At 36.3% G+C, this 10,912-nt stretch overlaps 3 protein-coding genes across 6 annotated transcripts in view; 2 read left to right on the plus strand and 1 right to left on the minus strand.

Moving 5' to 3' along the window:
• The first annotated feature begins 310 nt into the window (after positions 1-310).
• Positions 311-8,334, plus strand: AP-1-2beta (adaptor protein complex 1/2, beta subunit). 4 transcript variants are annotated; one of them, XM_018445749.1, is made up of 12 exons: positions 311-577; positions 1,308-1,420; positions 2,139-2,309; positions 3,645-3,671; positions 3,773-4,018; positions 4,226-4,486; positions 4,719-5,141; positions 5,302-5,986; positions 6,552-6,804; positions 6,899-7,250; positions 7,355-7,546; positions 8,047-8,334. In XM_018445749.1, the coding sequence occupies exons 2-12, from the start codon at positions 1,313-1,315 to the stop codon at positions 8,119-8,121; spliced, it is 2,793 nt and encodes a 930-aa protein (XP_018301251.1). In that variant the 5' UTR covers positions 311-577; positions 1,308-1,312; the 3' UTR covers positions 8,122-8,334. The 4 variants fall into 4 exon arrangements, with proteins under 4 accessions (XP_018301251.1, XP_018301249.1, XP_018301250.1 ...); XM_018445747.1 differs by lacking the exon at positions 311-577 and adding an exon at positions 595-652; XM_018445750.1 differs by lacking the exon at positions 311-577 and adding an exon at positions 922-1,032.
• Positions 8,335-9,335: 1,001 nt separating this feature from the next.
• RpS27 (ribosomal protein S27) lies at positions 9,336-10,190 on the minus strand. The gene is made up of 2 exons (XM_018445607.1): positions 10,093-10,190; positions 9,336-9,655 (listed from the first exon to the last, which is right to left on the minus strand). The coding sequence occupies exon 2, from the start codon at positions 9,652-9,654 to the stop codon at positions 9,397-9,399; it is 258 nt and encodes an 85-aa protein (XP_018301109.1). The 5' UTR covers position 9,655; positions 10,093-10,190; the 3' UTR covers positions 9,336-9,396.
• Positions 10,191-10,451: 261 nt separating this feature from the next.
• LOC108721198 (low molecular weight phosphotyrosine protein phosphatase-like) overlaps positions 10,452-10,912 on the plus strand; it is a 2,084-nt gene continuing 1,623 nt past the window's right edge. The window contains exons 1-2 of the mRNA XM_018445606.1: positions 10,452-10,467; positions 10,561-10,711. Coding sequence (XP_018301108.1) covers positions 10,657-10,711 — 55 coding nt within the window. The 5' untranslated portion in view covers positions 10,452-10,467; positions 10,561-10,656. The remainder of the gene's footprint in view (positions 10,468-10,560; positions 10,712-10,912) is intronic.

Raw genomic sequence — 10,912 nt, forward strand, 5'->3', positions numbered from 1 at the left:
CCCCGCATTAAGCCATAAGAAATGGACGAATCACAGTCGATTATTTTCCTCGGATTCGACTGTTTTTGGTCAATTTTTTACGGCTTAAGGCCCTGCGCACAATGGAGGAAATATTAGGAACAGGAATAGATATTAAGATTTCAATTCCTATCAGAAACCGTGTATTCCGGTGAGCTGATTGGTTGCTTCAATGACGCATTCTCTATTCCGCAGTCTTTTTCCGCACCGTGTGATTTCACCCTAAGGCTTAAAACACCTATTGTAGATTCGGGGTTAACGCCAAGCGCACACGTGCATTCCACGAGCGAGAACGGCCAATCAGAGCCAAGTCACTTATCGATAACCGGAGGCGGCGGCCTCCTCTCCCCCACATGTGCGGCAGGCCTGCGTGACCCCTGATAGCCGTGTGCTATAACGAAGTGTCACGAAGGTGCCCCCGGTGTATCGTACGTAGCAGAAGCGCAAAGTTGTCCGGGGGGCGGACGGCGTCATCCGTCTGAGTTCGTGGATAATCGATTCGTTCTCGACCGTTCTCGCCCCTTCTCCCCGCCGCCGTCAGTCGCTGTTAAATAGACAGGTAATTAATGAGGCAACGACGCGAGAGCAGCTGCAACGGCGGCTCCGCTCCAGATGCAACCGTTCGAGATCCTACGTAATGTTTCTTTTTATTCCGCTCTATTATGACGTGCGCGCGCGCGCTCGCCACGCCACTCGCTTATCACCCCTCGGTGATAATCTATTTCCCTGAGGCATCCCCCGCCTCGGTTTCCCAACCAGCGCTCCTCGTTAAATGACAGCTCGATTCGTTGGCGGGGGAGTTAGCGCTACGGCACCATAGATTCTGGACATTGATCCAGTCCCGAGTTCGCTATATAGCGAAATCTTATTTAATTTCACTGCGTGTCTCTCTCGTCTCTCTCCTCTCTCTTTCCAGTATACAGAAGTCTATTGCTGCTCCTCCATAGATTTCTCGGCTGGTGAAAATTTTGACATTTCTATACACATCAATCTCTCAACTTTGACCTTATTATTGTTAGTATCAATTTGGTTATTAAATTAAGTTGTAATTACGTTTCGAGGTAAATTAACATTTAATTTTATAAAACAAGATTTGTATAATAATTAATGATAAAATAATTATTTCTTTTATTATTATGTAAATAATATAAGGAGTTGTTCGTTGTTAAATTGATAGAAAATAGATGAGAGTTTTATCAATTTTGTATATATTTATACAAGTGACATTACAAATTTTATATCCTTTGAAATTGCAGATTTATATAATTAATTTGTTACATGCATTACAGACAAGATGACGGATTCAAAGTATTTTACCACTACGAAGAAGGGAGAGATATTTGAACTCAAGTCAGAACTGAACAATGAGAAGAAAGAAAAGAAAAAGGAAGCTGTGAAAAAGGTAAATAACAAAATTCATTACTGTATATTGTCTTGTTTTCACAAGAAATGGTAACTTCAGTCTTGTTAGTAATACTATAATATTATGCAAATAGTAAGCATTTTCATGCAGAACACTTATATAGAAGGTAATATATTTGGATAGTGAGGTAAGCTGCGAAATCTAAGGTGAAGGAACTCAAGTGTATTGATAATTCTAATGACTTTTTTCTACCAGAATATTTCTTGTGTGTATAATACTCTTCTCATCTTATAATTACTATATTTTATTTTATAATTATTTAATCCTCTGATACATCAATAATATTATCCTGAATTTATTATATATTAAGAATATGTTATCTATATGTTTGCATATGACGAAAAATATTTGTTGTATGTTAATTTAAAAAAATTCATTAAAAAAGCAATGCATCAGCATGTAGTCTAGCAAGTTTTCTATGATTACAACACTATGCTTCTTACACTAGTAAAGTGTACAATTGATACAGAACAAAAATTACATGAACAATAAAGAATATATAACGTAGAAACATATAGTAACAATTAAATATCTTCTTTTAGAAAATAATATTATGGAGAATGTGAGATTAATGATTTTAATAGTAATGAAAATGTAATAGATCTGTATTTGTTGAGAATGTTATAATCGCAGTGTCATCTATGTTACAATAATGTTACACTGTTTAATAATACAAGGGTATCAATTGTTTGTCCAGGTCATTGCTTCCATGACAGTAGGAAAAGATGTGTCTGCACTGTTTCCTGATGTGGTGAATTGCATGCAGACTGACAATCTGGAACTGAAAAAGCTGGTATACCTGTACCTGATGAACTACGCCAAGAGCCAACCGGACATGGCTATCATGGCAGTCAACACGTTCGTCAAGGTAACGTAGCTTAGAAACTCATCATTCAATTCGTCATCACGATTTTACTATATAACGCACCTTTACCCTCTACATATTTTTTAATGACACTTGGATGATGTTCGGAATCTGTTTGTAACGAGAGGCAAATTAGAAAATTATCCGTCGTTATGTATTCCCTATAACGACTGTCGGATTGTAAATATAATCTCCTTTATCGGATATCATCCTGGCTGTGTTACATTTTACAGCGTGCCTCGCACTGAATACAGACTGTGCTTTGCAAATAACAGTTTGCACAGAGCTGTCTGCGTTATAGGACGGAATGTAACTTTTTCCTTCATTGCGACTGAATTGTTTATTTTTCAAAGGGCACGGGTTTGAATTTTGGTTGTTCCAATACTATTTTTTAGTAACAAAAGAGGCTATTAAATTAATTAAAATTCATTAGAAATGTCGTTACAGAATCAAATTCCAGAATGTACTTTGTTAGGCAGACCATTATATTAATCTAATATCTATAATACATGATTAGTTTACCGAAATTGATAGAGTAATTTAAAATCTCGTTATCCTCTTCACGCCAATGCACTGATACATATGTCTTGTTTTCTCAAAATTGAGCATGTAACTTTCTTTCAAAAAGTCACAATTTTTCATCTACATACGAAACGCTTGAAGCAAATTGTTCATTCTTCACAGTGCTGTTTATTTACGATATAAATATACTAAATTAATTCTTATGTTGCAGTTGCAATATCATTTCAAATCGAGGAATGATAGTTCGAACGTTAATCTTGGTTAATCTTTTACTCGTGAATTTCTAATGTGCAGCAGCATGAAAATTGTGGTTCCTTAAATGTTCATTTTATATGTATTTGTGTATTACCAATCAGTGCTTCTATAAAGATGATATTTACTAATTGCACGCAATTTGTATCATATATACATATATATATATTATTTAATAATATATATTATATTTATAAAATTTCAGTGTATCTCTGATGAATGTAATTCTCGTGTTACAAATAATACTTCATAATGCGATTAATATAAATATTTGTAAATATATTTTTCTATATATATGTTGGACGATACACCGTTTATCTCTATTTGCATGGTGCTAATATTGGTGTAATACAATTCTTAATTCGTTATTCGCAAAATTATGCCACAACGATTGTAAAGAAAAAGAAAGAAAGAACTAACAAAGAATGATACCTCGTGCTCTTTAAAAAATGATCAGTTCTCGATTACACACTACTTTAAATGGCTGATAAGTATAGTATTTAACACTTAATGAAAAATGGTGACGGTGACCAATTTGACCTTTTTCGTTCTGACACGCAAAAGGAGCTAGCGACATCTCCGATGACAAAGGTACCAATGCCACTTTCTACTTTGTTAAAGTTCATGGGTTGAGATAGATAGCCACTACTGTGACTAGACTTGAATCCCTGGCTTGCCCGATTTTTGCGCAGGACTGCGAGGACCCAAATCCGCTGATTCGTGCTCTGGCAGTTCGCACGATGGGCTGTATACGTGTTGACAAGATAACCGAGTATCTGTGCGAGCCGCTGCGCAAATGCCTGAAGGATGAGGACCCGTATGTACGCAAGACCGCAGCTGTGTGCGTCGCCAAACTTTATGACATTAACGCGGCCTTAGTCGAGGACCAGGGATTCCTGGATCAGTTGAAGGATCTCCTGTCCGACAGCAATCCAATGGTATGTAAGCTTTCCTAATGTCAGAACTTGATATATACAACAAACACGTTTTAAAATGTTATTTATACAGATATTTAATGAAATATTGTTAGAAATGATAATAAAGCAAAAGGAATTTGTTAAACATAAAAGATTAAAATTCATTGTCACCCGAAGATAACAGTTCTGTGGATAATATATGTTGATTAATTAATATATTGTTATTAGGTTGTCGCAAATGCAGTAGCTGCTCTATCTGAGATCAACGAGGCCAGTCCGAGCGGTCAACCGTTGGTAGAAATGAATGCACAAACCATAAATAAACTTCTGACGGCGCTTAACGAGTGTACGGAATGGGGTCAAGTTTTCATCCTGGATTCATTAGCGAATTACTCGCCCAAGGATGATCGCGAAGCGCAGAGCATTTGCGAACGGATCACTCCGCGTTTGGCGCATGCTAACGCTGCAGTGGTGCTTTCTGCCGTTAAAGTAAATGCAGATAAATAATAAATACAGAAGAAAAACTTGATTAACCCTATCTTATACAATTTATTAAAATTTCTGTATAATATTAGCATCAACATCTAACAAGAGCACTAACAAACTAAATAGCACTAACAAGACTGGCTTAATCATAATTTCTTCTCCTGAATCCTTTAAATTTATGTTCAAGTCTTTTTTGCTTGATTTTATAGTAATTAAATTTATTTCGACATTTTAGGTATTAATGAAATTAATGGAAATGCTGCAGTCCGAATCGGATTTTGTCGGCACACTTACAAAGAAATTGGCGCCTCCTCTCGTTACGTTATTGAGCTCTGAACCGGAAGTTCAGTATGTCGCATTGAGAAACATCAATCTCATCGTGCAAAAACGACCAGATATTCTAAAACATGAGATGAAAGTATTCTTCGTTAAGTACAACGATCCTATTTATGTAAAATTGGAGAAGCTGGACATTATGATTCGTCTAGCGTCACAGGCCAACATCGCGCAAGTCCTGTCGGAACTGAAGGAGTACGCCACCGAGGTCGACGTGGACTTCGTAAGGAAGGCTGTACGTGCCATCGGTCGTTGTGCCATAAAAGTCGAGCCGTCCGCAGAACGTTGCGTTTCCACGTTACTGGACTTGATACAAACAAAAGTAATTAAAGATATCATAGAAATCTTAAAATATCAAATTTTGAAGTATATATCCTTAATATATTTTTATATTTTGAATATTTTAAATATATAATATTGAAATTTAATATTTTAAAATTAGAATCGATTATTAATTAATTGATATTTTTAATTTTTCTCAGGTGAATTACGTTGTTCAAGAAGCAATTGTGGTAATAAAAGACATCTTCCGCAAGTATCCTAATAAATACGAAAGCATAATTTCGACTCTATGCGAGAATTTGGACACACTAGATGAACCTGAAGCACGCGCCTCCATGATATGGATTATCGGAGAATACGCGGAGCGCATCGACAATGCTGATGAGTTGCTGGAAAGCTTCCTGGAAGGCTTCCATGATGAGAACACACAAGTACAGCTACAGTTGCTCACTGCAATTGTCAAATTGTTCCTGAAGAGGCCCACGGATACGCAGGAGTTGGTTCAACAAGTGCTTAGCCTGGCCACGCAGGATTCTGACAATCCCGATCTGCGAGACCGCGGTTTTATCTATTGGCGATTACTGAGCACTGATCCGGCAGCGGCTAAGGAGGTAGTGCTTGCAGAAAAGCCTCTGATCTCAGAGGAGACGGATCTGCTGGAACCGACATTGTTAGATGAATTGATTTGCCATATCTCGAGCTTGGCATCCGTATACCATAAACCTCCTACTGCATTTGTAGAAGGCAGAGCAGCTGGCGCCAGGAAGTCGCTGCCCGCTAGAAGCAATTCGAACGAGGAATCTACCCGGGTAACTGCACAACCTCATGCACAGGTCATACCCGCTCAGGATTCTTTGATTGGCGACCTCCTCAGTATGGACATTGGTGAGCAAACCTAAATTTAAAATTACAAAATTAAAATGTATAATGATATTTAAAAAGTATGTGTTGTGTAAACGTTTTTGCTTCGAAAAATTTCAAGCGTATTTTTTTTATACAGGGTGTCCCATTTTAATGTCCCACCCCGAATAATTTTTTTATTTTTGATCTTAGAAAAAAATGTTTCAGACAAAAGTTGTATGGCTTTGAGGGGGACATAAGATGGTGTCATTAGTTTGACCTTGAATAGTTGCTTGGAACGGAGAAGGTCACGTGAAGATTATCTTCAATTTCTTAAATGGAAACCCCTATTTTTCATTGCATATTCTTGTAGCTTACCTCGAGAACTTTCCAAAATACTACAATAAAATATTTTTTGTCAAACTAATGACACTGTCTTATGTCCCCCTCAAAGCCATACAAACTTTTGTCTGAAACATTTTTTTCTAAGATCAAAAATAAAAAAGTTATTTGGGGTGGGACATTAAAATGGGACACCCTGTATAGTCGCAGATAAAAAATATATAACCCTCCTACTCTCTTATTCACTTATTGATTTACTTTGTTGCAGGTGGACCAACAGTGGTCACACCGGCACCTGCACCACAATCTTCGGGACTAGGATTGGATCTTCTAGGCGGTGGCCTCGACGGAATCCTGAATGACAATACAAGTGCACCAGCCGTTTCTCAGAGCACAACGGGTCTGCTTGGTGATATATTCGGCTTCAACCAAGGTCCCACGCCTTACATATCTCCCAAGGTTAATTGGCTACCAGCCGAAAAGGGCAAAGGTTTTGATATTTGGGGCACATTTTCGAGAAAGTAACTAATATAAACATATATTAATGGATACAGAGGACATCTGATTTACATCCTCTCGCTTGCAAATAATTATACTATACAAAATATGTTGTAGAAATGGCCAAATTAGTATGGATATGACCTTCACAAACAAAGCGATGCAACCTATGGGAGGATTCGCGATACAGCTCAATAAGAATAGCTTTGGTTTAACGCCGGCAGCCCCGTTGCAAGTTCCAGCTCCCCTGAGTCCAGGATCGAGTATAGAAGCAAATATTATACTGTCTACCGCGGGTGCGGTGCAACGTATGGAGCCTTTGAACAATCTGCAAGTTGCTATCAAGAACAATATTGACGTTTTCTACTTTGCGTGCATCGTACCTATGAATGTATACTTCACGGAAGATGGACAGTTGGACAAGAGAGTGTTTCTTTCTACCTGGAAAGATATACCTGCACAGAATGAGGTATTATTCATCTACTTTTTCTATGTTTGTCGAAAAATGGTTTTCTGTAAGATCCTTAATAAACGAAAAGAAAAGATTCTTTAAGAAACGTATCTTATTTGCAGGTACAATATACGCTAAACGGTGTAATGTTGACCGCGGATCAAGTGGTTCAAAAGATGCAACAGAATAATGTCTTCACAATTGCTAAGAGGAATGTGGAGGGACAAGATATGCTTTATCAATCTCTCAAGCTGACAAATAATGTCTGGGTATTGAACGAGTTGAAAATTCAGCCGGGCAATCCCGATGTCACGGTATGCTTAAGTATCATATTTAAATAATATTCTTGAGGCTTTCACGGGTGTTACCTATGTGACAATCTTGCGTTTCGCGGGTTTTCTCCGTGTTCAGATCCATTCTTGGAATGCCAACGTTTCGTGAACCTTGCAGTTCACTTCATCAGGGCGAGGAGCAGCCCTGATGCTCCATCAGGCTGCTCCTCGCCCTGATGAAGTGAACTGCAAGGTTCACGAAACGTTGGCATTCCAAGAATGGATCTGAACACGGAGAAAACCCGCGAAACGCAAGATTGTCACATCATATTTAAATCTTATCAACACGTTTACTATAGACATTAGCAGTTAGTTGTTTAAGAAAAGTTTTCTTATTCTTAGATCAAATATAATTTTATTTTGACTTAGTGTATATTTTTTTAAATACTCATTACAAAAATAATTATATGAGAGAATTGTTACATAGGATACTTTATACATTTTATATTACCTCAGATTTTATTGATCTTTTTTTATTGCAGCTGTCCTTGAAATCTCGGTCTGTAGAAGTCGCTCCTGGAGTATTTCAATCGTACAATGCGATTTTACATTCTTAAGTTTTCTTTCTTTCGTCAATTAGGATATTGCTGTAAGATGCAAATTATAAAAAAAATAAACGCGAACATGCGCAGCAGCTTATTTATAGAAGCTATCTATGTACATCCGCATGAGACTCGAGAGTATCTTGAAACACAGTACTACAGGAATCTCTGTTACAGATTGAATTTATTATAAAAATGACCACGGGCGTGTATGGAAATAAAGATTTATGATCATGTCTGTGTCCTTATTTATGTGGTTTTTTTTTATTTTAGATGTAAAAGATATAAAACATGTACACACTTTATGATCTTAAACGGTCTCTAGATTATCAATATTATCGCACAATATTTGACACAATACTATTGATTATTTGGAAGCTATGAGTTAATTCAAACTGTTTGTTTTGAATCGTTTAAGGACATGAATGTTATATAAAATAATTGTACAGTATTGTGGGGGCTATTTTTTACATTTTCAACCATATATATATGCAAGTGGCAATAGAATGTAATATATATTCGGTGGAGTATAAAAATTAATTAGTTTTCGTGAAATTTATCGTTCAACTTTTAATATTTCATAAAACTTTGGCTTCAAACATGTTTCTGTTCACAATATTCTCAAATTTATCCAGTTATAAAATTTTCATTTTAAATATGCTATAAAAAATTGGATACAACTACTAAGACTACTTATCTAATTAAATTTATGTCTTAAAGAGAGTCTAATTTAAACTCAGGAATATTTATACAATTTATCATTTCATATCTATCTCAAATGATTAATTTTATTCAAAATAATTTAATTTTTAATATTAAGGCTCCTATTCTGCAACTCTTAGGCCGGAATCAGACTACGCATTAAAGATTGAGATCGAAGATTGAAATTTGACCAATGAGGGCAAAGGAATTTTAGTTCCTATTGTTCTTGGTTAAGTTTCAATCTTTCAATCTCAATCTTCACTGCCTAGTCTGATTCCGACTTTAGTGACAGTGTTGATTACATATTGTTGCACAGATTTTATTCATTTTATACACGACTAAAAAAACTGAAACAACAATGTAAAGATACCGATATAACTACAGTTTATTAACACAACTTATGATAATAAAGAATCAATTTTAAGTTTCTAAAAAACATTCTGCAAATCTTTTGCATTTACTGCAGTATATCCTGTATGTTATACAGGTAGGTAATGTCTTGCAGTATGAAATAATACTATAATACATAATGTGATCGTGTTTATTTATCGAATATAAAGAGAGAAATCGAATACATATCGGATAAAATTAACACTGGACTTTTCTTCTAAAAGAGCATCCCTCAGTTAATCGTGCTTTCCCACCCGTTGGCGTACAAAGTATCGTACGGCATCCATCACATTCTACTGGCCTCTGGGCATGTGAGAAAATTGTTTTGATAGCATAGCAGCCCGGGCATTTGACATCCATGAAATAACTGTTAGGCTTCTGTACGAGCCTCTTCAGTTTGTGTTTCCTTTTTTCCTCGATGGGGCTCGGATGGAGGAAATCTCTGGCCAGCGGCATTCTGTAAAATAGATCCAACCGTTAAAAACTCATATTCGAGGAACAGAATTATAAATCCTTCAAATAGCACACTTTCTCGCGTGTATTTAAATACAATTTGTTGTACTACAAGTAAAAATGTATACATATAATATTGTGCAATCTTGTGCGATACATGGTATAACAATAACATTAGGATTGCTTAACGAAAAATTACAAATATAACGCGAGCTCGATTTGTCGAATGCTTTTCCGATACAAATACGACAATCAGAAACGTTAATTAACAACTACCGGACAATTTGTGTATAATGGGTGATACCGCAACGGAAGCAAAAGCGCAGTAGCATGCCGCTCACAAAATGAGTGTGAAAAACTATTTGCCGGATTAACTGGGTCCACCACAACATAGACTAACGGAATTCACGCAACAGCGAATAAAGTGGTGCAAATACTTACATGATCCGCAAAGTATTTCACCTTAAATTCGATAATTATAGTCGTAACCACGTGTTTACAGTACAACGTTACGCACTGGAAAGGAACAGTATAGAATTTGACGCGAAATATTTAAAACCCCAGACCAGAAGAGTCCGCCAGTGTCGCCAACTTCTGTTCATAATTGGGCATAAATTTTATTGATTGGTCAATTGGACTAAATAAATCTGGACAAGTCATAAAAGCTTTTCGCGCAAAGTAAAGACAAATGACGTGACGCATCTTAAACAAATTTAATCCTTGATGTTATCATCTGTGGAATGCAAAGTGTATTTAAAAAAAGTAAAAATAAAAAATATTAAATCTTTTAAAACTTGATGAAACCAACGACTTTATGTAAGCGCGATAAATTTTTTCAATAAATTTCTGCATTTTCTCGATAATATTTATTTAATTTTCTTGTGAAAGATTAAAGGAAAATATTTATAGAGACAAAAAGGCTCCGTTCAACAGAGAAGTGACTGTGTACATATACCGTGTACTTGATAAAAAAGAATAATTTTTAACTAAACAAGGGTATATACTATGTCTTCTGTTGAGACAAAATCGAAGAAGAAGAAAGTACTTATGATTTGCTTAGGTATTATAGGAGATATCACATAACCCATAAAATACTTGGTAATTATTCAGAATACCTCCCTCACCTCCGATTTCGATGAAATTAGGCTTATTCGACGCGTTTTTGCACAAAACGAAAGAATCTGGCAGAAAAAAGTGTCGCTCTGCCTCGCGAACCGAGATATTTAGCGTTAAAGTTGACGACTCTGCAGGTTAGGAAATC

Source organism: Mycetomoellerius zeteki, unplaced genomic scaffold, assembly GCF_001594055.1.
Source record: "Mycetomoellerius zeteki isolate Tzet28-1 unplaced genomic scaffold, Tzet1.0 scaffold164, whole genome shotgun sequence".
In the NCBI taxonomy this organism is placed as follows: domain Eukaryota; kingdom Metazoa; phylum Arthropoda; class Insecta; order Hymenoptera; family Formicidae; genus Mycetomoellerius; species Mycetomoellerius zeteki.

Excerpts from the sequence above, each read along its gene's own strand:
- AP-1-2beta (XM_018445747.1), top strand. The coding sequence starts at position 631 with ATGCAACCGTTCGAGATCCTAC. Across the intron at positions 3,672-3,772 it reads CGACATCTCCGATGACAAAG|GACTGCGAGGACCCAAATCC; the intron begins GTACCAATGCCA and ends ATTTTTGCGCAG. Across the intron at positions 5,142-5,301 it reads TGGACTTGATACAAACAAAA|GTGAATTACGTTGTTCAAGA; the intron begins GTAATTAAAGAT and ends AATTTTTCTCAG.
- RpS27 (XM_018445607.1), bottom strand. The coding sequence starts at position 9,654 with ATGCCGCTGGCCAGAGATTTCCTCCATCCGAGCCCCATCGAGGAAAAA.